The sequence below is a fragment of the Hyla sarda genome, chromosome 5 (assembly GCF_029499605.1).
Source record: "Hyla sarda isolate aHylSar1 chromosome 5, aHylSar1.hap1, whole genome shotgun sequence".
In the NCBI taxonomy this organism is placed as follows: Eukaryota; Metazoa; Chordata; class Amphibia; order Anura; family Hylidae; genus Hyla; species Hyla sarda.
This window is the reverse complement of record NC_079193.1, coordinates 89,326,750-89,353,076: the sequence shown is the minus strand read 5'-3', so window position 1 is coordinate 89,353,076 and position 26,327 is coordinate 89,326,750. Positions and strand designations below refer to the sequence as shown.

Below are 26,327 nucleotides of genomic sequence, written 5' to 3'. Positions count from 1 at the left end.
CATCCAAATTCATCCAGCGCTAGTGAATTTTCCTAATCAGATTTGTAAATTACTTCTATTAAAAAATCTTAATCCTTCCAATAGTTATTAGCTTCTGAAGTTTTCTGTCTAACTGCTCAATGATGATGTCACGTCCCGGGAGCTGTGCATGATGGGAAAATATCCCCATAGGAGCTGCATAGCTCCTGGGACGAGAGTCATCAGAAAGCAGTTAGACAGAAAACAGCAACTTAACTTCAGAAGCTAATGACTATTGAAAGGATTAAGATTTTTTAATAGAAGTAATTTACAAATCTGTTTAACTTTCCGGAGCCAGTTGATATATATAAAAAAAAGTTTTTGCCTGGAATACCCCTTTAAGGCTCACTTGTTATGGTCCATGAGGGGTGTAGTTTTCAAAATGGGGTCACACGTGGGTATTTATTTTTTTGTGTTTATGTCAGAATCACTGTAAAATCAGCCACCCCTGTGCAAATCACCAATTTAGGCCTCAAATGTACATGGTGCGCTCTCACTCTTGAGCCTTGTTGTGCATCCGCAGAGCATTTTACACCCACATATGGGGTATTTCTGTACACAGGAGAAATTGCATTACAAATTATAATTTTTTTTCCTTTTACCGCTTGTAAAAATAAAAAGTATGGGGTAACACCAGCATGTTAGTGTAAATGTTTTAATTTTTTTACACTAACAGGCTGATGTAGACCCCAACTTTCCTTTTCATAAGGGGTAAAAGGAGAAAAAGCCCCCCAAAATTTGTAGTGCAATTTCACCGGAGTACGGAAATTCCACATATGTGGCCCTAAACTGTTTCCTTGAAATACGACAGGGCTCCGAAGTGAGAGAGCGCCATGCGCATTTGAGGCCTAAATTAGGGATTGCATAGGGGTGGACATAGGGGTATTCTACACCAGTGATTCCCAAACAGGGTGCCTCCAGCTGTTGCTAAACTCCCAGCATGCCTGGACAGTCAGTGGCTGTCCGGAATGCTGGGAGTTGTTGTTTTGCAACAGCTGGAGGCTCTGTTTTGGAAACATTACGATAAGTTTTTCATTTTTATGGGGGGGGGGGGGACAGTGTAAGGGGTGTATATGTAGTGTTTTACCCTTTATTATGTGTTAGTGTAGTGTAGTGTTTTTAGGGTACATTCACACTGGCGGGGGGTTACGGTGAGTTTACCGCTAGGAGTTTGCGCTGCGGCGAAAAATTTGTTGCAGCTCAAACTTGAATCAGGAAACTCACTGTAAGCCCGCCCATGTGAATGTACCCTGTACATTCACATAGGGGGGGAGCAAACCTACAGCTGTTTCAAAACTACAACTTCCAGCATGCACTGACAGAACGTGCATGATGGGAGTTGTACTTTTGCAAAAGCTGGAGGCACACTAGTTGGAAAACCTTCAGTTAGGTTCTGTTACCCAACTCAGTATTTTCCAACCCGTGTGCCTCAAGCAAAACTACAACTCCCAGCATGTACTGATCGCCGAAGGGCATGCTGGGAGATGTAGGTATGCAACAGCTGGAGGTAAGCTCCCACCAAGCCGAGACAGCTGTTTGCTGTTTGGGCATGCTGGGATTTTCAGTTTTGGTTTTGCAACATCTGGAGGGCTACAGTTTAGAGACCACTGTACAGTGATCTCTAAACTGTAGCCCTCCAGATGTTGCAAAACTACAAATCCCAGCATGCCCAAACAGCTGTCTGGGCATGCTGGGAGCTGTAGTTTTGAAACATCTGGAGAGCTACAGTTTAGAGACCACTGTATAGTGGTCTCAGACTGTAGCCCTCCAGATGTTGCTAGGCAACTCACGGCTTCTGTAGGATCCAGGAAGCCGCATCGCCGTCCTCTGCTGCCGCCGATCGCCACCACCGATGGGTAAGTGGACCTTCGGAACCGGTCCATTTCAGTTCCACCATTCTGCCCGGTCAACAGTGGGAGGGTAGAGCGGGGGAACCGAACGTTAAACCCCCTGCCCCCGATCTGCAATTGGTCGTCGCTTTTGAAGGACCAACAGCAGGGATAGAAGGGGTGGCACCCCTGCCACCTCACTCCTATCCCTTCGGGGGATTCGTCGGTGTCTTGGACAACCCCGATCCCCCTTATTTTCTAGGTCACCGGGTCATTGGAGACCAGTATGACCCGGAATCGCCGCAAATTGCTGGTGTGAATTCACCAGCGATTTGCGGCGATTGCCGACATGGGGGGGTCTCAGGACCCCCCTGGGCATTTGCACAAGGTGCCTGCTGATAGATATCAGAAGTTACCCCCTTGGTCCTTAAAGGGGTTCCCCCGTGGAATTTTATTTTTTTTAAATCAATTGGTGCCAGAAAGTTAAACAGATTTGTAAATTACTTCTATTAAAAAATCTTAATCTTTCCAGTACTTTTTAGGGTCTGTATACTACAGAGGAAATGGTTTTCTTTTTGGAACACAGAGCTCTCTGCTGACATCATGACCACAGTGCTCTCTGCTGACATCTCTGTCCATTTTAGGAACTGTCCAGAGCAGCATATGTTTGCTAAGGGGATTGTCTCCTACTCAGTTCTTAAAATGGACAGATATGTCAGCAGAGAGCACTGTGGTCATGATGTAAGCAGAGAGCTCTGTGTTCCAAAAAGAAAACCATTTCCTCTCTAGTATTCAACAGCTAATAAGTACTGGAAGGATTAAGATTTTTTAATAGAAGTAATTTACAAATCTGTTTAACTTTATGGCACCAGTTGCCATAAAAGTTTTCCACAAGAGTACCTCTTTAAGTACCAGGGAGCCAAGGCGTACCTGTACGCCCTTGGTCCCTAAGTGGTTAAAGGGGTACTCCGCCCCTAGAAATTTTATCCCCTATCCAGGGGGTTGGAGTACAACCTGCTCCCCCTCCCAACTGCTATCTCTAAAGGTGCCCAAACATCTGAAACTAAAGTCGACTGAACCTGCCAAAAGATGATGTCTGTGGAGACAAGGGTTGGGCGTGTTAGATTTTTAACACCCAACCCTATTTTTCTGGGAAAGATAAGCTGGCACCAGCTGTCTGGCAGTGGCTTAACCCTCCCTATAGAGAACACATGAATGTTTGGCCATGCTGTACCTTTATGTGTATATAAAAGTCAGGAGCAATAGCACATAGTTATTGAAAATATATGACCACATTAACACTGGCAGAAGGAAGAGGAAGAGAACAGAGAATTGACACAGCAGCTTTGTGCTTTCTATGTTGAAAACATCAGGACAACTAGCTGGGTGAAGGAATTACACACTCTACAGCACATTTTTTTACAGTGACTATTCACAAAAATGTTTATTTTTGCATTTAGAAAATAAATTATAAATATTTTAGTGAAAATGTGTTCATAGCCTTTAATAAGGTGACAATTGATCAAAGAGGACAAGCTCTTTAAAGTAAATCTATTTTCCTATTGTTACCTGCTGTTGCCTCCCTTTGGCCTGAAGGCTTAAGCACTGGAAATCCTGCAGCAAAAAGTCCACCAGCAGGTGGAGCAATTGCACTCCTACCATTTCCTGTGCCACCATTTTTCTTGGCACCTGTCCAAAAAAGTAATATAGAAAACACAATTAAACATTTATATCTAAATGTGATTTTCAATGTTTCCAAGCAAGTAATATTGCTCTCACGCAGATTTTTATAGTTCCCCAAGCCACGTTTAATAGCAAATGTAAATTCAGAAGTACATTATGTCTATAAAGAGATAGTCCTTTCCTGTATATTGCGGTTGACATTATTACCATTTATTCATAAACAATTAACATTCTGTATTACACAGGTTGTGTCTTGTTTAGAAAACTCATTATCCGTGCATTCTGATGTAATAGAAACGAGTTTCTCATTGAGAACTTTCATCAATTTGCTGAAGTCTATAATACACAGACTGGCCATTGATTTCAATAGTCAGCATATAATGCTTCATTTCCTTTGTGATGGCGCTGCAGGTGAACTCAACGTGCTCAAGTTTTCCCAACCATTACAACAATGACGAGAACTTGAGGACTTCACTGTTATACGATCCTCTGGCAGGTGTTTAACTTGGCCAATAAATGAGTCAATACTCATAAAAAATGCAACTACGATGGATCTTCAAGATTAACTCCTCTCCAAAAGACAGTATGCGATCAGCTTATCATAACAGAACCTAAACATTCAGCTGATATCACCAAGGGAAGCTGTGGTTAGTCAGTCGGCTCTAAAATAGGGCATTCTAATAAGAAGACAAACCTATAGGAAGAGGTTGTCTTGGTTGAATTCTTTTTTTCAATGAATAGCAATTTCCACTACTAGGTTGAACATATCCTGCTCTTGCTTTTGTCTCCTACCTCTACATGTAAACAGTTATTTTCCCATCATAATAAAGTAAACAAGACTATTTGCTTTGCCATGCTATAAACTCTGCCCTTTGGAGCTGGAATCCAGATTTTCAAGTAAGGCAGCTTTTAGCAAAGCGTATTAGCTGACTGTGGCCAGATAAGTGGCATATTGAGTTGATCAGAAAGATAGTACACTAGAGAACAATAAAATCTGTAGTCTTCTGCCTCTTCCATTACTGAGTTGGCTGAACACACTCACCGTCAATTACTGGAGCACTCCGATCATTGACCTCTACTTTCCTTAAGCGTGCCCCTTTATGAATGTCTGACAGCAATGCAGTTCTCCCTCCTCCTCCTGTCTCCTGCTTCAGTTTCGGAGGTGCTGATCGGCCCTGTAAAGAAATATTTTTTATTTTAAATAGTTCTCTATTATAGGTATATAGTAGTGTACATATAAATATTACAATAAAAAATTTTCATTTCTATTACATATCATATAAAATTAAGTTTATGTACAATTACATACGTGATCTTTCCATACAATCCAAAATTTCATTTGGAGCAAACATTTCATTGAAATATAGATCACCTAAACAAATATTATCAAAGATACAGTTTTTGTTATAACTCCCCCCCCCCCTTATAAAGATATGTAAATTACAAATATAAACAAGGATTTCAGTAATACTTATCAAATATTACATTGTTTAGTAGTTTTACAACAACAAATATAAAAGAACACCATATTATTCTTTACCTTGATTCTGTCCCTAAACCATATAGTCCACTTTCCCCTTAAAGGGTTACTCCGTTGCTCAGCGTTTGGAACAAATTGTTCCAAACGCTGGAGTCGGGAGCTTGTGATGTCATAGCCCCGCCCCCTCATGACATCACACCCCGCCCCCTCAATGCAAGTCTATGGGGGGGCACGACAGCCGTCATGCCCCCTCTCATAGACTTGCATTGAGGTGGCGGGGCGTGACATCATGAGGGGGCGGGGCTATGACATCACAAGCTCCCGACTCCAGCATTCAGAACAGTTTGTTCCATTTCAACATTGATGTCATAGCCACAGGATATGCAATAAATATTTCATAGATACAGGTCCCACCTCAGGGACCCGCAAATATCTTAAGAACAAGGGCACCCCAGCTTCACCAGAGGTGATTGGGAAGCAAAAAACAACCAAGTCAGATTTTAATACAGTTTGTGTAACTCCTATTGAAATTAGTCCCCTGTCCACAACACCCAATAAAGTAACTGGGAAGTGCATAAATTACGTAATACAGCTGGCTCGGTGGTTTAACTTCCTGGCACCTCTGTTGGCCACTAACAGGCTGACACAAGCCAGGGGCAAATTCATCTGGAATCACTGTAGGTGCCCTGCATGACCGTTTGTCACTGAGTGACACTGCAGGCCTAGCCAATATGGAGGTGTGAGTGCCGGGCCAATTAGCTGTGGCGTTGGCACTCCCACCTTCCAGCGATCGGATTTTTAAACTGCACTGTATCTGACTTTATCTGATGGGACCTGACCATGCCTTGGCCTGCTGACTGCGTACTACACAACCCTCCTAGATTGATCTTTACTTGTTCTGACTCTGATCATGGTTTTGACCCTGGTTGTGTCCCTGGTTCACCCTTCATTTGCTGAGTCTGTACCTATTTCTGCCCGTGTGTTGCTGACCTGTCCTGTCTGACTTCCCTGACACCCCGTGCACTTAGCATCCAGTTGGAGGCCGCTGTTTAGGGCGGATTGCCTAAGTAAGTAGGGACAGTGGTTTGGGGCAAGCTCATGTGTGCACTGATCCCTACCCCAGAACATGACGATGTGTGTGCCAAAAGGTGAGACCCATATCTATCAGATATTTGTGGCTTATATGTGGATATGCCATTAATGTCCAGGTGGCAATGCCCCTTTAAGCATGTTTTTAAATGCAATGTACATGGTCTCTTTTTCCAATTTGGCCAGTTATTACTTGACAAAACACTGACAAAGTTCTCCTGTGAATTGCTGGTGATTGTTTTATAATACCTTTTTTTTTTTTTTTTGCCCACATAGCCTCCGGTTTCATCTACAGAAACCACAACATTTATTCTGCTAGAAGTAAGCTTCTCATTTCAAGTAAAACATAATGCTCTACTTGACTTCAATGGGATTGTCTGGGCACACACAAAAGCTTATATGTGAGATGACATGGCGAGCTGAGGGCTCACAGGCTGAGGTTGTGGTCAGCTAATCACCTGCAGTGGCCAATACAGGGAAAAGTGTGGTATTACATATGACTATTCTAATGAATGGCCCAAGTCTGCCGCAGCATGAGATATCAATACAGCAGCTAATAAGAATCATTGTTAACTATTAGGCAGGGTTCACACTAGGAAATATGGGATTCCGCTGCACACTGCAGAGTTTTCGAGGCAGACTTTGCACCCGGAAAATCCCCTCGGAACATTCTGCCAGAACATTGTACCTCACTCTGCTGGTCTGGCTGCCACCGAATTCTACCTAAAAAGTAGGAGTGTTCACTTAGTCGCACACAATCAATTTATTTTGTCATTACTTTTGTTTATCCTAACGCACAATTTCTTCATTTTTAATAACAGGATCTACCACCAACTTAGGGGCATGGCAATGGGGTCCCCAGTGACCCCCACCTATGCCAATATGCTCCTGGGTTGGTGGGAGGAGACTATTGTCTTTGGGGACCACCACTCCCAATACCATAGTTTTTTGAGCATGCTATATTGATGATATAGCTATTATTTGGTCTGGAACATCAGAATCATTTAAAGAATTTGTAATGGCACTTAATAATAACAACATAGGCCTTAAATTTACCCCCAAAATAAATAGGAATACTCTCAATTTTTTGGATGTAGTTTGCGAATGTAATGAGAGTGGTGGACTTAATACAAGAGTCTTTAGGAAACCCACAGCAGGGAACAACCTGCTAAGATGGGAGAGCCATCATCCCACGCCTCTAAAAAGAGGCATACCCAAGGGCCAATATTACCGTATTCGAAGAAATTGCTCCTCAGAATCCACTTTTAAAACTGAAGCTAAAAAAATTGAGATCTCGATTTAAAGACAGGGGATACCCTGATAGGATTCTTAGAAACGCCTACCAAAGTGCACAACAAAAGGAGAGAGTAGACCTCCTATGACCTAGGGAAAGAAACGACATTACCACCACTTTACCACGCATCATCGCCACGTTCGATGCAGCAACAAATTATTAATCAGTTTTGGTCCATTCTAAAAGCTGACCCGTTGGTGGGCGAGTTCAGTGAAGATAGGACTATCATTACATACAGAAGGGCAAGGAATCTTAAAGGGGTACTCCAGTGAAAACCTTTTTTCTTTTAAATCAACTGGTGGCAGAAAGTTAAACTTATTTGTAAATTACTTCTATTAAAAAAATCTTAATCCTTCCTGTACTTATTAGCTACTGAATACTACAGAGGAAATTCTTTTATTTTTGGAATGCTCTCTGATGACATCACGAGCACACTTCTCTCTGCTGACGTTATTATAATAATAATAATAATAACGCTTTATTTATTGTAATCCTTAGTGGGATTTGAACCCAAGTCCCCAGCACTGTAAGGCAGCAGTGCTAACCACTGAGCCACCATGCTGCCCTTATAGCATACATCTGCTATGCATGGTTGCTAAAATGGACAGAGATGTCAGCAGAGAGCACTGTGCTCGCGATGTCATCAGTGTTCCAAAAAGAAAGGAATTTCCTCTGTAGCATTCAGCAGCTAATAAGTACTGGAAGGATTAAGATTTTTTAATAGAAGTAATTTACAAATATGTTTAACTTTCTGCCACCAGTTGATTTAAAAGAAAAAAGGTTTTCACCGGAGTACCCCTTTAATGATCTGTTAGTCCACAGCCATTTTGCACCCCCAATGAAATCCACTTGGCTAGACCACAATATAAAAGGCACTTTTAGATGCGGTAGCTGCTAGGCTTGTGAATACATCAAATTCTCTAAGGCCTTTAGAAGATATACTGACAATCAGGACTTTAAGATCTTTAACTATGCCAACTGTAAAATGGCAGGGGTAGTTTACTTGGCATCCTGCCCCTGCCCAAAAGATTACGTGGGCAAGACACATAGACAATTTCGACGCCGCATCCTTGAACATATAGGAGACATTAAAAATAGAAGGGACAAAACCCTCTCTAATCATATGCACCTTCATCATGCCGCCTCCCCCCTTGACGTCTCATTCCAGGCCATTGAGACATTGAAAACTGATGGCAGGAGTGGTGATTTTGACAAAAGACTTCTTCAAATGGAGGCCAGATGGATATACCGTCTTTGGATGGTGACCCCTCTTGTCCTCAATGATGCACTTTCATTTACGTCATTTATTTGACTAGAAATTAATCTCTTCGCCTCCTCTCCTCCAAAATACCCTTTCCCCTATAGAGTCCAGTTACATCCACTATAGCTGCCATTATCCTTATCATCATTACTACCTTGGGGTATTCCCATATTCTTTATCATGATCATCTATTGTGCAGTGCAGGTTGGCTGGTGTCTAGCCTAATATCTCTTTGAATATACTATATCTAATGGTCCAGCCTATGACTACTATCTTTTAGTCTAGGCTATCTACTTTATTCATCAGCATCATATGCTTATGTATACTCTCCTATATATACTTACCGTCTCATTTTCCTAGTTTTCCTAATTATGAGTCCATATTACTAATGCAGAATTACCATTATACACAAACCTTACTTTTATAGTTACTAACAAGCTATTAGGCATGTTTCTATTTTATACCCATAATTTCATTATGATTTTATCATTTCTACTTCCTTTAAATTTATCTATTTCCGAGATAGACCGCATCATGCGTCCCATTGCGGATAGAAGGCCTGTTTGCATTCCACAATACAGGATGTGACGTCATGCGGCTCACATCCAGCGGCGTCCTCGGTCCCATTGGCAGCGTATACATGTGAATTCTGGCACCAGGTCTGTACACTGTGTTTTTCTATCACACTAGTTACTTTCATTGATATTCTATCAGCCATGTTCTTACTACTATGTTAATTTCAGCTCCTTGTATCTGTCTCACCTGGCGGCTGCTCACTTGTCTGGCTACCTACCATTCCTATGTGATCATCCATCATAAGGTCAGTGAGTCTGCGGTCTGTATTTCAGGCTTTAAAGGGGTTATCCAGGAAAAAACTTTTTTTTAAATATATCAACTGGCTCCAGAAAGTTAAACAGATTTGTAAATTACTTCTATTAAAAAATCTTAATCCTTTCAGTACTTATGAGCTTCTGAAGTTAAGGTTGTTCTTTTCTGTCTAAGTGCTCTCTGATGACACGTGTCTCGGGAACCGCCCAGTTTAGAAGAGGTTTGCTATGGGGATTTGCTTCTAAACTGGGTGGTTCCCGAGACACGTGTCATCAGAGAGCGCTTAGACAAAAAAGAACAACCTTAACTTCAGAAGCTCATAAGTACTGAAAGGATTAAGTTTTTTTTAATAGAAGTAATTTACAAATCTGTTTAACTTTCTGGAGCCAGTTGATATATAAAAATAGTTTTTTCCTGGATAAACCCTTTAATTCAATGCCATGACTAAGGTCATTTTCTGGTGTACTGATGGGAGGTTTCTTTATCCTCTACAGTTTAGCTAATAAACATGTATTCTCGCATCTTTTGCCCTGCCCTCCCGATCCCCTCTTTGGTGTTTTTCCAGAAATGGACACTATGGAGAGTATATATGTTTTTCGTGATCTATTTTCTGTGTTTCTTATTATGTGTATATGCATCATTTTAGGTCACTGTTCTCAACTATATGGTCCCTACCTGGATCTTGTAGCTGTCAGCCTATTTATAACTCAAGGAAGCAATATGAGCTGCTGTATCTGTAATAATTTACCATAATTGGTAAGCGAGTTACCCTCTGACAGCTTGCATTTTGTCATATATCTTTATAGGGGTACTCCGGTGGAAAACATTTTTTTTTAGGCCTTTATAAGTCAACTGGTGCCAGAAAGTTAAACAGATTTGTAAATTACTTCTATTAAAAAATCTTTACCCTTTAGCAGCTGTATGCTACAGAGGAAATTTGGTTCTTTTTGAATTTCTTTTTTGTCTTGTCCACAGTGCTCTTTGCTGACACCTGATGCCCATATCAGGAACTGTCCAGAGCAGTATAGGTTTACTATGGGGATTTTCTCCTGCTCTGGACAGTTACTGATACGGGCATCAGGTGTCAGCAGAGAGCACTGAGGACAAGACAAAAAAGAAATTCAAAAAGAACATAATTTCCTCGGTAGCATACAGCTGCTAAAAAGTACAGGAAGGATAAAGATTTTTTAATAGAAATAATTTACAAATCTAAAAAAAAAGCAAAAAAAGCCAGTAAGTAGAAGTAAAACGTCCGTCTTTATTCAGGGTTCTTCTTTAAAAGGCTTCACGGTGGCAGACAAACAGTGAACATATCAAAAATGTTAAATATTGCACAAAAAGAGAGGGGTCCCAAGCATGGCTGGGCCATGCTTGGGACCCCTCTCTTTTTGTGCAATATTTTACATTTTTGATATGTTCACTGTTTGTGAACTGGGCCATGCTTGGGACCCCTCTCTTTTTGTGCAATATTTTACATTTTTGATATGTTCACTGTTTGTGAACTGGGACATGCTTGGGACCCCTCTCTTTTTGTGCAATATTTTACATTTTTTATATGTTCACTGTTTGTCTGTCACCGTGAAGGCTTTTAAAGAAGAACCCTGAATAAAGACGGACGTTTTTTTTGCTTTTTTTCTACTTGTCTGGAGGTATCCGCGCAAGTCCCAGGTGAGCGGATATCCCCCATATATATTTTTTCTAATTTACAAATCTGTTTAACTTTCTGGCACCAGTTCATAAAAAAAAAAAAAAAAAAAATTCTACCGGAGTACCCCTTTAACCTTAGGAGTTCATGCATTGGGATTTCCTTCTTTGTTTACTTTTCCAACAGTAGACATGAACACATTTCAGGAGTCCAATTGAGATGATTGTACAACTGTCTGCATTAATCTATGGAATGTTGTTTTTGATACAACTTTTTTTCCCCTACCTATATCTATTGGTTACCAATTTAAACAATACACTGACTGTGACCTAAGTCTACACCTTAGGAGACTGTCTGACAACTACTAACTGACGCTGCACTAACATCTTTAACACTACTACCCTGTATGTGCTATTATTCATTATTTCTATATCTCTTAAAGGGGTTGTGCGCTGCCCTGGCTTTCGGAGTTCCACACGTAGCGTCCGGAAGTTCATTACTCCGAACGCTGTGTGCGGGCTTCCGTGTTCGCGGCCGCCGGGCGTAACGTCACACCCGGCCCCTCTACCAAAGTCTATGGGAAGGGGGTGTGACAGCGGTCATACCCCCTTCCCATAGACTTTCATTGAGGGGGCGGGCGTGACGTCACGAGGGGGCCAGGCGTGACGTCACGCCCGATGGCCGCGAACACGGAAGCACGCACACAGCGTTCGGAGTAATGAACTTCCGGACACTGCGTGCGGAGCTCCGAAAGCCAGGGCAGCTGTCAGGATTCGGCAGGCTGGTGGTGGATCCTCTGTGTCAGTGAGGGATTGGCGTGGACCGGACCGGTGGACCGGTTCTAAGTTGCTACTGGTATTCGCCAGAGCCCGCCGCAAAGCGGGATGGTCTTGCTGCGGCGGTAGCAACCAGGTCGTGTCCACCGGTAGCGGCTCAACCTCACTGACTGCTGAGACTGGCGCGGTACAGAAGGACAAGGCAAGAGCAAGGTCGGACGTAGCAGAAGGTCAGGGCAGGCAGCAAGGGTTGTAGTCAGGGGCAACAGCAGAAGGTCTGGAACACAGGCTAGGAACATACACAAAACGCTTTCACTGGCACAAGGCAACAAGATCCGGCCAGGACAGGAAGGGGAAGTAGGTTAAAATAAGCCTGGACACAGGTGCAGGTACTGATTGGGCCAGGCGCCAATCAATGGCGCACTGGCCCTTTAAATCTCAGAGAGCCGGCGCGCGCGCACCCTAGGGAGCGGGGCCGCGCGCGCCGGGACTGAGCAGACGGAGGACAGGACAGGTGAGGAGACTGGGATGCGAGCCGCAGGCAGGCGCGTGCCGCTACGTGGGTCGCATCCCCGCCGGAGACAGTAGTGCAGCGCTCCCGGTCAGCGGGTCTGACCGGGGCGCTGCACGGAGGTGAACGCCGCAAGCGCTCCGGGGAGGAACAGGGACCCGGAGCGCTCGGCGTAACAGCAGCGCACAACCCCTTTAATGTCTTGTATCCCACTCACTCCCTCATGAGCCCTTACCATCGTTGGGCGAAATGCGTTGGCAAGAGAGGTTCTACTCACTAATTGTATGTATTGTTAATATCTATTTCCCCTAACCCTATCCACACTTGGCACCAGGAGACCCCTCCCTAGATAGGCAGGGCCTTCAGTGTAGATAGTCACCTGTACCCCACTTCCCCATCCCAGCACATACAATTTTTTTGGATACTATTGTGTATTAATCTAAATTCTGGTAAAATTGAGTTTTATTATCTTAAGCCTAATTGGTGAATTTCTAAGAGTATATATTTAAGTTGTCTCACCAAGGGACTCATCTATCTAACTGATGTTGGGTGCCAGGCATCATATACCCATACTGTGTGTTTTAGAACATTGTACCCGTCTATGTCTATGACGGTAATGTCTGAGCGGTCCTAGCGCAGACTAATTCAGTCAACACTGCCCACACTCGGACTCTGCGGACGGATTTTGTCCGTCAGGAGATTACGCAGTGAGAAGCCGGCCTAATAATGGCTTAAGTTGTAACCTATTCACCAATCGAGCTCTCCTCCCCAAAGCTCAACGTGAGAAATTCCTTTTCTATATCCTCTAACACTCATAAGGGAAAAAACTGCTTGACAAAAGGAGGTAAAACATGGGACCTATAACAAATAAATGTGACAGTGGTTAAAGGGGTATTCCAGGATTTTTTTTTATTTGACTATGCTACAGGGGCTGTAAAGTTAGTGTAGTTCATAATATAGTGTCTGTACCTGTGTGTGACGGTTTTCTCACACTTCTTCTGAGATTTATACCCCACTATTTATTTTTAACAGCATACAAAATGACTGTTGTCTCAGATTTTTCCCAGCTTGCAATGCGGCCGAGACCTGACTCACTAGTCAGCTGATGACAGGGAGCCTGTCTGCTTCAATGGGTGGAGGGATCACTTGGTAGGAGAGAGATCAATCTGCAACTAATGCAACAGCTGTAGGCACCCTGATTGAAAACCAGTGTCTTTTGTTTCAATGGGTGGGGTGGCTGATGTGTGGGAGGGAGGAAGATGGAATTGTGGTATTTATAGTCAAAAAAAGAAAAGTCAAACAGGAAATACAAGTTCACAAAAAGCTAGCCACAGTGTTATGGTGATCTCATGACATAGCCATTTAGCCCCAAGACAAGCGCAGATCCTTCCTAATCCATTACTGCCTGCCAGGTACGTACTAAAGTCACCTTGTGGTGGATAACCCCTTTAATGCTCAAACTTCTGGAGATATACTCCATTACAAAAAGTGTACATAAAAAGTCTACATGTGCTCACATGTTCAAGGTGTTAGTCTACATTCCCACCAATGTTTTGGGACCTTTTTGAGGCTACAAAAACATCTAAAACTTTCAGTGGGGCTTTTTCTGCCTTTTGTAACATTTTTGGTTAGGCAATTTTGTTTAGACATTTAAAAAAAAAATTTTTTAAGAATTTGTCATTTGTAAATTACTTCTATTTAAAAATTAATCCTTCCAGTACTTATCAGCTGCTGTATACTACATAGGAAGTTCTTTTCTTTTTTAATTTCTTTTTTGTCTGTCCACGATGCTCTCTGCTGACACTTCTGTCAATTTAAGGAACTGTCCAGAGCAAGAACAATTCCCCATAGCAAACCTCTCCTTCTCTAGACAGTTCCTGACATGAATAGAGGTGTCAGCAGAGGGCACTGTGGTCAGACAGAAAGGAAATTAAAAAAGAAAAGAACTTCCTCTGTATCATACAGTAGCTGATAAGTACTTGAAAGATTAAGATTTTTTATAGAAGTAATTTTAAAGTCTGTTCAACTTTCTGGCACCAGTTGATTAAAAAAAATATTTTACACCGGAGTACCTTTTAACATCCCATAACAATTCCTAAAATACGTGCTTAAATACAGATTTATTTTTGTAAAAACGGCCTTAAAGAATTCCCTTGCACCTAAATGTATTAGTTTTACATCTGTAACAATTTTACAAGTAAAATTAAACTGAGTGTGAACTAAGTGATGTTTTCCAACAGAATTCAATAAAGGAAAAAGGCCATCTTTTGCAGAGCATTTTCTTAAAAAAATAAAAATCTCAAAATAAAGAGAAAGCACATAGACAACCTTACTTGTGCTGATTCAGACAGTAGGATTACAGGTGTTCCTGGACATGGAGAACATCCCAAGATGATGCCCACTGACATGGAACCTAGAATGGTTACAAATGGATGTGGCTTATGAAAGCACATAAAACCTTAGGCCTGAGATCTCTTCATTGGGAAACAATACATAGGGTAGTGAGAGCACAAAGCAGCCCACTTCATTCCTCATATTTATCATTTAACAATAAGAAGAATCCTACACTCATATTGCCTTTTGTAGGCTCCCTACTTTTGCAGCAGCTTTGAAGCCAAAAGCAAGTGTGGATTATAAAGAATAAGATAATATAAAGAACAGATGCTACGTTTACTCTTTCTGGTGTTCCTGAATCATTACACACCAGGAGTGAATTAAAAAAAGAGTAGTCTGTCAGCAGCACAATTATGGGGGGGGGGGGGGGGGGGAATCTCCGCCCCTGTGAGCTGCAGGACCTAGGAAATTTGAATAGTAAACTCAAAACACATGCCCCACGGGGCATAAAACAGCCCTCAGAGACAGGCACTATGAGTTATATATAGCAAGAAAAATTATTATTACATAAAAAGGGTAGGAACCTTATGCTGCTGACAGACTAAGGGAAAACAAATTAACTACTTTAATTTTAAATTCCCTGTCGTCTGCTCAGCAGCACAATGATGGGGATTTACATCGCATAATAAAGGGTGGGATTACATGTTAGCAGAATCAATAACAGATCTGACAAAAGAAAAATTATCAGAGGATACATTATCCATTTTATAATGCATAAAAAAAGTTAAAGGAGTGCTCCAAGAGGAACTCTGGCAAATGTGATCTAAAGATACTGAGCCTCCCTTAGCTCTAAGGGTAGATAAGGCTCTAGTTGAGTGTGCCGTAAACTCAGAAGGCACCAGATTGGCCACATAGTAAGCATCCTGGATGCAATCACATATCCATCTATAGTAGGCTTGGAAGATTTCTTACCCCTTTTTGAGCCATGGTACAGAATGAACAGATTTTCATCTTTCCTAAAGGAACTGGTTCTGTCGATATAGATCTGGAGAGCTCTAACTAGATCTAGATTATTTAGATGCTTTCTTCCCCAGCCGAAGAATCCGGGACATACTTAGGTAAACAGATTAACTGATTATAGTTAGAAAAGGAAGGAACCTTTGGAGAAAAATTAGGTAAGTATCTTAATAATAGTTTATCTGGCAAAAAAAAACAGTATAAGGCTCAGAAGAAGAAAAAGCCTGGAGCTCTCCAACACTTTTTGCTGTTGTAATCGCCAGAAGAAAAGACATTTTCATGGAAAGACATTTTAAGTCTACTTCCTGCAGAGGCTCAACTTTAGGGCGTAGCCTGGTGATGGCTTTAACAAAATTCTTGACTTCAGGAATCTGGAACGATCCCTGTCCCAGGAAGGCAGACATTGCAGCAATCTGTACTTTAATTCTGTACTAGGAGATAGTCCTTTATCAAAGCCATCCTGCAAAAATTCTCAAATTTGAGCAGTTGTAGGAGCAGAAGCATCGACCTGCTTGGTAGCACAGCAAACGAAGAAGATATTTCTGATTCTGGCATGTGACTTATTGGTAGCTTCACTCCTAGAGTGAGAACGTTTATCCAATATGCGGTCAGAAAAGCCCTTGGCTTTCAAAATGGACCTATCAACCTCCAAGCCGTCAGGTTGAGAGATGCCAGGTAGTGGCAAAGCTGAGTGCCCTGGGCCACCAGGTCCTGCCTCAGAGGGAGTTTCCTCAGAAAGCACAGACTTAATCTGCAAGGCAAACCCCACAGCTTCAGGCTCAGAAGATACAGAGTGGAGAAAAAGCCGTCCTTAAATAAGGAGGCCTAGCCCCACCCCCAGGAAGTTACAGAAAACTTCTAGGGAAAAAAATAAAACAGATAATAAAAAGTATGTCCACCAGACTAAGTTGAAGATAAGTCTTAAGGGCATCAAAGAGTAGAAAAAATATTCATATTAAATGTATTTTGGGAACTGCGATCACATTATTGCAAGCCCCGCCCCCTAAGCAGGAGAGACGCGCGCGCTAGACAAAGCAACATTCAAACTGAAAGCAAGACGCACGAGAGGCAGGGCAGCCGAACGCCGCCTCACTGCGAACGCATAGTAATATGCACCCAGAGCGCTGCCGACCCCGCACTAGTAAGGAGACGGCAGGCACTCGCATAACTCCTATGGAACGCCGCACAAGCTGGTACATGCACCCAAGGACGCCACAGACCAACAAACAGGTAATAATAAATAAAGTGAGAAAGGAGGGGAAAAAAGAAGCCCTCCAGCACCCAGGTCCTGCTCACAGGACAGAAAAAACTCATAGTACCTCTCTCTGAGGGGTGTTTTATGCCCTGTGGGGCATGTGATTTGAGTTTACTATAAACATTTCCTAGGTCCTGCAGCTCACAGGGGCGTAGATTCACCCCCATCATTGTGCTGCTGAGCAGACGACAGGGAATCTTCTGTTCTTCAAATTGTGTAACCATGATCCACATCTGTTTTGCCTGCAAAAACTGCAACTAAACTGCACAGAGTACGTGCACACATGGGTATTTTTGCTGCCATTGACTTCAATGGACAGCAAAATCTGCTAAAGCAAATCTGCAGCAGATCTGCCGCAGAAAATACACACGTGTGAACACAGGCGGATTGCCTGCGGAATTTCTGCAGCGTATTTGCTGCAGAAAATCTGCAGAAGATTTTGCTACCATTGACCTCTCATTGAAGTCAATGGTAGTGAAATCTGCTGCGGATTTTCCGCAGCAAATACTCTGTGAAAATTTTGCAGATAATCCGCTCGTGTGAACGTACCCTTAGGGTACGTTCACACGAGCGGATTTACAGCGTATTTTATGCTGCAAATCCGCTGGTGAAGGCCCGCTCTATGCTGGCTTTACATGTGCCTGCTTGTAGTGGCAATACGCCGCTACCAGCAGACACACTGCGATGTGCGAGTCGCAGTATCCTCGCACATCGCGGGAGCTCTCTGCCTAGCTCAGAGCAGGGAGAGCGGCCGCGATGTGTGAGTACGCTACACACATCGCAGCAGTCTGTCTGCTCGTAGTGGCGTATTGCCACTACCAGCAGGCACATATAAAGCCAGCATACAGAGGGGCCTTCACCAGCAGATCCGCAGCTAAATACGCTGCAAAAATCCGCGTGTGTGAACGTACCCTTAGGCTATGTTCACAGCAGAATTTACTGCGGATTTCTGCATTGGGGATTCTGCTGCGCTTTCGCAGAATTTCTGTGCCGGAAACATCTTGTGTGGAAATTTCAATTCCGGTGACCACAAAAAGAATAGGCATTCTTTCTGCAGGCAATGCATGGAATGCATTGCTGTCTATGAGATGGCGCCTTCCCAAGCAGTCCTAGTGCTGGCATGTTATGCCGGAGCTCCGCATTGAAGAGATTTTCTGTGTTATGCCGGAGCTCCGCAATGAAGAGATTTTTCATGCAGACATTGATGTATGAACATTGCCAAAGAGCAGCTGAATATTAGGATTCTTGATAAGAATTTCATACCATCTAGTAATGTTCAAACGGCGGAATTCTGGAATTCTCTAAACACAGAATTCTGCCAAAATACAAGCCCCTTTGAGTTTAATGGGTTTCCGCCTGCAATTCTACAAAGTTTAAAGATATTTCTTTATATTTTGTGGAATGTGGAATTTTGGCCGCTGTGGAATCCCTTGAAGTAAATGGGCAGTAAATTTCAGCAGAATTTCCTGCAGAATTTTTCCACGGAAATTCCGCTGTGTAACCATGGCCTTAGGGTATGTTCACATGTACAGGATCTGCTGCATCTTTTATGTTGCTAATTTTGCTACCCATTAACTTTAAAATTAGAAAATATAATATGCAGAAGATCTTGTACGTGTGAGCATACCCTTAGGGATAGACCCTGCTGCAGGAAGATTTCATGGCCGAATGTATGTGTTTGAGGGATGATACCAGCAAATATCTGCGGACAGAGTGGGAGCATGACAAGGAATGTCAATTGAGAAGGGTGGGAGGAAAGAGAAGTACAGTCCAATTACACAGCTCATGTTTAGTGCAAGGAATCAGATCCACGTGTAAATAATACATGTTGCCTGTTAACTGACTTCTTATATGTACAGCATTGTACACAGATGTGACTAATATACTCTACTTGTGCTTTAAGTAACCTGCAGCAGGGAGTAAAGGTGAGCACCGCAGCTGATGATTCACATGGGTGGGGGTAGATAATCACAATAAGAAACACTTTAAGGATTTGCCCTGTCTTTAATTCCTTGTATTGGCCAAAAGTGGCTCTGCTAAAACAGATAAATGAACTTAAATTCTGCAGCTTTTGTGATCTTCAGGTCCAGTCCGTAAGTAAACAATGCAGGACCAAACCAGGGGGCGACAGAGGCAGCATAATGTTTAATTAAAAGAAATTAAGTTAATTTAAGATGTGTTTTAATTTTTTTTTTAAATGGCATAAGTAGCGAACATATCTATAAGGGCCCCATGCACCTGACGTATTCCATCAGATTGTTCCTTTGCCATACACCAGGCCATTCAGCATACTTTACTATATAGGAAAGTGTCATCTGCTGCACACAGATAACAATATAAAACAGCTGCATACATCCCAACTCTACGCCAGAGGTATACACTGGAGCATACTTCTGATGTATATTTTTAATGGAATGAAAAATCGAGATATGAACATAGCCTAACTTGTATAACATGACTAACCTTAAAGGGGTACTCCGGCACTAAGACATCTTATCCTGTCGCGCGAGTTCCGCCACTGGGGACCCCCGTGATTTTTCACGCAGCACCCGTTACCATCAGCCCCGGGAGCATGTTCACTCCGCGTCTGATGACTGGCGATCACGGGGCCGGAGTATTGTGACGTCACGGCTCCGCCCCCTCTTCGTGCTCCGCCCCCTCAATGCAAGCCTATGGGAGGGGGCGTGACGGCTTTGGATAGGGGATAAGATGTCTTAGCGCTGGAGTACAACTTTAAATTCAATTTTATTGAAGTCCAATTGTCCAACTGCTATCTTCATTGACTCTTACGTAAACATTTAAGCTCAGATCACCCGAAAGTGCATGTTTATTTTAAAAGGGAGGGGGGACTAGCCACTGCAAGAAACTAATTCAATATGTCACACCTTTTTTCCCCTGACAGCCATAAAATTTTATTGTTGGCTGAAATCGGACAGAAGTGACAAGTTCTTTGTTCTCTTAGGATGTACCTAGGTTTGTACACATAAACATTTGTGGTGGCCCAGTACAGGAGTTGCCCTCCTGTACCCTTTTCCGTCCTGTGTGGAGGACTCTAATTCAGTGCCCCCTGGGTCCACCTCCATTCCACAAATCCTAAATGGTTAACAATGCCTTATGATATTTATTATTTTGTCTTTCTGATGTTAATGTACCTTTAAATGTTGTTACCAAGTCCTATGTAACCAGGTAAGGTGTTAGTGACCAGGTGACTTGTGTGGTGACCTATGGGAGCCCTCCAAATCATTCCCTTATATAGGAGGGAGAAGCTAGTTAGTTTCAGTTTAGACCTTGCTGAGCTACAGTACTGTCAAGACCTGAGAGTGTCTGGTGTCCTAAAGGAGACCTAGGCCTAACCACGCAGCCACGCTTCTACCAACCGTGAACCCCTTCAGGTGAAAGTCAAAACCTGGTAAGTAACCACAGCGGAGAAGTCTAGCCAGTCATAGTCAAGTCTGCTAAAGTCAGCGTGGGATTGCATTATTCAGTCCAAGTCCACTACAAGTCCCAGCTAGCACGTCTCCTAAAGTCACTAGTCATCTCCTTGGGCCTAGCTGAGGTGTAAATACTATAACACCTGTCTGCCTCAGTAAAGCTGCCGTTGTTCTGTAACCTTGCATCGGAGTGATTATATGCCCTGCACCTGGCCCATCAACCAGCAGCCATACCTTGGGTCGTGTAAAGGATAACCATACCCTGGCATCACGAACACAAGGGGTTAATGCCATCTGCCCCTAGGGTAATAACATCTGCCTTTTCATCGCACCCTCTTCACACATATAACCCCCACCCCTGACAAAAAGATGGGTTTTATTACATAATCAGAGGCTAAACTTTGATCCTGTATTGTTATACTACGTAGAAAAGATAAGTTAAAAGAACAGGAAAAAATGACTGCTTTCGACCTTTTCAAACTTTGGACTTCTCTGCAGTCCCTCCTTTGTGAGCTCCCTGCTCAGTAGAAGATTACATTACAGTATTGTACTATAAGACGATCTCTCTTCCTCTTCCCTTGCTGTTCCCGGACAGATAAGCTCTGCATGGCTATCATGGGACAAAACCTGTGCCAAGAGCTCTTGTCCTTATGCAGTCTCCCAAAAATAGTACTGTTGTTGTCATTGTAAAGCAAATGCAATTCCAGCTACAAACAAAATAAATCAAGGCCTGTTACTGATAAGTGAGTGAAAGTAATAAAGAAGGTGATATATGACGTCTATAAGTGGCCTCTACTGCTATACAAGGATTACTAGATCACCATCTAACCTGAAAAAATATTAATGCAAACTAAGTAAAAAAAATTGGATAGGCTCGATTGATCTACAATTGTCATGTCTAATGTAAATAGCAGCAAATTATTATTTATTCCCCTTTGGATATCCAAATAGTTGTGACTAGAATCAATAATGGAAAAAAAAATGGACAGCATGAAAAAAAATGTAATTGTCTGACAACAGTGAAAAAATGACTATGAAGAATTATTATTGTTTGTGCTCCTCTTTGTTGTACTATAAATGCTGCAGACTTTTAATGACAAATACGCGACATATAGACATGGACCTTTAAAGAAAGACAAAACTGCCTAAAGGCCAGATCTTCCAATCTCTGCAGCAGGACATCCATTGTGGTTTGTAACTGCATCAAGTCAGTTCCCAATAGTAAACAATAGAAGAATTTCTTTGTATTGGAAACTGCAACACAAGCTGATCAAGGCTGAATTGGCCATCGGGCATACTGAGCATTTGCCTAACGGGCCGGGCTGTCCGGAGGTCCGCCTGCCTTCCCCGACACAATTTTTTTTTTTTAAAGTTTGTGGCTCCGGCCGCTCTGCCCCTGAGTGGCCCCCTTCTTTGATATTAAGCAGGAGGAGAGACCTGTGGATTTTACTGCCACCTCTGAAGGTAATAAGACTCCCTGACTGGCACAATGAGAGGCCCCGGGGCAGAGGAGACAATAGAAAGAGGCACCTGGAGCAGGATTTAATGGGTCTAGGAAAGGGGAGCAGAGCTTTGGGGTCTGGAGGGACAGACAAGTCTGGAGGAGGACTGAGGGTCTGGGGGGAGCCTGAGAAGTCTAAAGGAGAACTTAGGTTCTGGGGTGGACAGAAGACTCTAGAGAAGGACTTAGGGGGTCTGGTGGTAGACTTAGGGGTCTGGGGGTGGTGGGGGGGCAGGGCAGAGGAGCCTGGTGGAGGACATTTGGGTTGGAGGGGAGGGGGGTGTAACAGAGGAACCTGGAGAAAGACTTAGAAGTCTGAATCAGAAGAAGAAGAAAAGAAAAGACAACAGAGACAACTTCACCTGTGAATCCCTCATTGTGTATTTTATCTGACTGTGCGCCATCACTGCTGTAGTCACTTGTGAATTCTGCAGTGATGATGGGTAAAACTGTACCCCAATCTGTGGCTCTTCGGCTGTTGCAAAGCTACAACTTTCATAATGCCTGAGGCTCTCCAGACATGATGAGAGTTGTAGCTTTGCAAAGCTTGAGAGCCACTAGAACTGAGATGATCGGTCAGGGTCCAAGCAAGGAAATTCCATGTGGATTCTGTTTGTAGCAGCCTCCCATTGCTTTCAAAGGAACTTCTGATGAGGAACTGGATTCCAGGAGAAGACTGAACATGTTCAATCTTCCAGTGAAATTGGCTAAAAAAAAGTAGTAGCTGTCAGTGGGTGAGTACTTATGTCCGTGGCCATCTGCCATTTGGACATTGGGTGCTGATTTCAGACAGTGCAGATTTCCTCAGTGTGAACAGAACTTAATGGTCTATTCACACGTACAGTAAATGACTGAGCACAGCTTCTAATTGGTGCATCAAATCTGCGCAGGATCCTGTATGTGTGAATAGAACCTACAGGAGTATTAAACGAAATAGCCAAAGTGATTATGCCAGTTTCTCATCAAGAAACTGCTGTGGTTAGTTACAACATGTTATCATTACAGCAATGTGACTAAAAATGGAGCATCGGGGGTTTAAAGAGTATGTGCATATTTGCTATTGCATACCATTAACAAATATTAAGACTAGTATCCTTTTTACCTCGTAAAATCCTATAATATACCATTCTTTCTGGACAATAATAGCACTGGTCCAAGGGTGCACTCACATCACGTTTTTTTACATATGGTTGTCGTATACGGTTTGCAATATGAAAACCGTATGCAACCATATGTAAAATTACAAAACTGTACACAACTAGATGTATCCGGTTGTGTATGATTTTGACCTTGTATGGTTTTTTTTCTATGCACAAAACCGTGATCTACTACAGTTTTGGGCATTAGACTGTCAGGTTTTGGGATCTTTCTTAATGTTATAAAAACTGTATACAGTTTTTATAACATTGCACTCAATGCAAAATGCATTGAGCATTAAAGGGGTACTCCGGTGGGAAAAAAATGTATGTTTTAATTAACTGATGCCAGAAAGTTAAACAGATTTGTAAATTACTTCTATTTTAAAATTGTAATCCTTCCAGTACTTAAAAGCTGCTGTATGCTCTACAGAAAGTTGTATAGTTCTTTTCTGTCTGACGACAGTGCTCTCTGCTGACACCTCTGTCCATGTCAGGAACTGTCCAGAGCAGGAGCAAATAACAAAATGCCCATAGCAAACCTATCATGCTATTGACAGTTCCTGACATGGACAGAGGTGTCAGCAGAGAGCACTGTAGTCAGACAGAAAAGAAATTCAAAAAGAAAAAAAACATCATGTGGAGCATACAGCAGCTGATAAGTACTGGAAGGATTAAAATTTTTAAACAGAAGTAATTTACAAATCTGTTTAACTTTATGACACCAGTTCATTTAAAAAAATGTTTTCCATTGGAGTACTCCTTTAAATACATACAGTGCTGTTAGTTTATTGTTTCCCATTTAGGGAAGCAAAAAACTGATATGGCAACCGTATGCCATAAACGTGATGTGAATGTAGCCTTAGTTCCATGGTATTTCAGTAGGAAACATGCAACGTTTGCATTACATATAATTCAGAGGATAAGACAATTTTTTTTTTTTTGCCTAGACTTACATTCTATAACTATGTAAAATTTACCCAGATTTAACTTTATTACAAATCCAAATACATATTACAATGAAGAATATTCAGGTGCAGATGGATACAAATAGAGGCCTGAAATGCAACTATGGAGTAAGAGTACCACCAAATGGGACAAATGCTAGTCTCTCTCCTTTACTATACATTACATCAAATTCTAAAAGTATTTGTATAGTCTAAATCAGTTTGCCATTTGTTGTAAGGGACAGCTGTGTATTGTGTGCTACAGCCTCTAATACTGCCCCTACGCTACAGCAATAGAAAGGGAAGCTGCTGTGTGGTTATCCACGACTCAAGACAGCTGGAGGAGCAGCAAACGGAGGCAGCTGTCACATTCCTCTGTTACAAGAGAAGAGGAATGATAGTCAGAAAACACACTGTGCTAAAGCCATTGTTATTACTATGCAACAACTGCCTGCAACAGAAAGAATATACCTTCCGCTGTCATTTCTAAGTGTTCTTCTAAGGCTAAAAAAAGGAATTGCATTTCTGTTTATAACAATAATAGGAGTCACCGAGAAGTCATTCTCATGATCGGTACATCTATATCTATAACAATAATAGAATAAAATTATTAAAAATTATTTGACAATACATTACCTGAGAATGGCCAACAGGTTTGATAAATACTTTGTTATTAACTATTTCTTCCCATTTCTGTAATAGACTCCAAAGGGACCAGCATTCAAGATGGTGGTGTCACTGAGACATCTCACCATGTACTGTCAAGTTTGTCATAGATAAAAGTCAGTCACAACTCTACCAATTTTGGCCATTTTGTCTATTCGCCATAAGTAAAAGTTATGCAAAAAAAAAAAACCTGAAGTGAAAAATCATAGTGTGTCCCTGTACATTTACATGTCAAAAGCCTCCAGGTTTAAATGGAGGCCGGCACAGACCCTACTAGGATATATGGACATCAGCGCCGGCTGATTTCACTAGCTGGGGGTCACTGTCGTCTAAAGGGATCTTATAACCATCCCTGGAGGTCTAGTGGGGGAGATCCACTGTAGAGGTAGCCGGAGGGCTTACCTCTGCGTCCATTGCTGCCTCGTGGATCTGCATTTGATTGAGCCTGCCTTGAGCAGGCTCAATCTAATGAGCACAGATCAATGGAGTTCAATAAAACTGCATTGATCTGTATGAGGAAAAAAACATTTATTGTAACACCATTTCTTATTTACTACAAATATACTACACTGCTCAAAAAAATAAAGGGAACACTAAGATAACACATCCTAACAACCTAACTGAAGGTTTTCAAACCAGTGTGCCTCCAGCTGTTGCAAAAGTACAACTCCCAGTGCAGGCTGGGAGTTGTAGTTTTGCAACAGCTTGAGGTTTGCCCCCCCCCCCCCCCCATGTGAATGTACAGGGTACATTCACACGGGCGGGTTTACAGTGAGTTTCCTGCTTCAAGTTTGAGGGGAATTTAAAAATTAAAGTAAAAGTACACTGTACATTGCTGGAGAATGGAGCATGCCGCCCGCTCCCCTGCTTAATAAATTCTGATTGGATTGGGTCTCAGAAGTGAGACCCAGTACAATAAATCCCTCAGCCCCTGTACTACTGCCCCCAACATGGAACATGATGGGGGTAGGATTCACTCGGTTCTGAGTAATTTCCCTACAGCTCGGAGCTGTCGGGTTTTGTTCAAGCTAAATTAATACGTTTTCCTGTGAGTTTTTCATCATACTCAGAGTGTTTTTTCTTTTTTGTCGGGAACACGCCCATTTTGACGGGTTTAAAAAACAATGAGTGATGGTATTTTGTGTCAGAAATTGTGTCGCACAAAGTGTCGTATGGGCTATGTGACACAAATTATCTCGCACAACCCGAGAAAAAGAGTCGTGTTGACAGTAGTAAATCAGGGCCCATGTGTGAAAAACAACCACTTTCCCATACTTCGCTCCATGCATGATGACGGGCAATACAGGGGCCGGAGTATCGTGACATCACGATTGGAATTCAGCAAGTAGATTCCACAGCAGAGTCCTGTTGTATTGAATGGGATTCTGCTGCGCTGTGCACACGGCAGAATTTCTGTGCCAGATGTTTCCGGCACGATTTCCTGTCTGCAGAAAGAATGAACCTGTCCATACTTTCTGGGGACTCTGCACATAATGCATAGCTGATAACACATTGCGCTGGAATGCGCTGTCTAAACATAGCCTAATAGTGGAGGTAGGAGCATTTTTATACCTCCAAAGGCTCTCTCACCCTACTTGTGTCAGTGGCAGCTCAGGCAGGCAGCGG

General features: G+C 42.4%; 1 protein-coding gene across 9 annotated transcripts in view; it reads right to left on the bottom strand.

Moving 5' to 3' along the window:
- WIPF3 (WAS/WASL interacting protein family member 3) overlaps positions 1–26,327 on the bottom strand; it is a 157,000-nt gene that overhangs the window by 26,604 nt on the left and 104,069 nt on the right. For all 9 annotated transcript variants that reach the window (XR_008843957.1, XM_056519901.1, XM_056519898.1 and 6 more), the window contains 2 exons: positions 4,573–4,705; positions 3,417–3,536 (listed from right to left, as the gene is read on the bottom strand). Coding sequence is in view for 8 of the 9 variants with exons in the window: in XM_056519901.1 (XP_056375876.1) it covers positions 3,417–3,536; positions 4,573–4,705 (253 nt within the window). In the remaining variant the exon portion in view is untranslated. The remainder of the gene's footprint in view (positions 1–3,416; positions 3,537–4,572; positions 4,706–26,327) is intronic.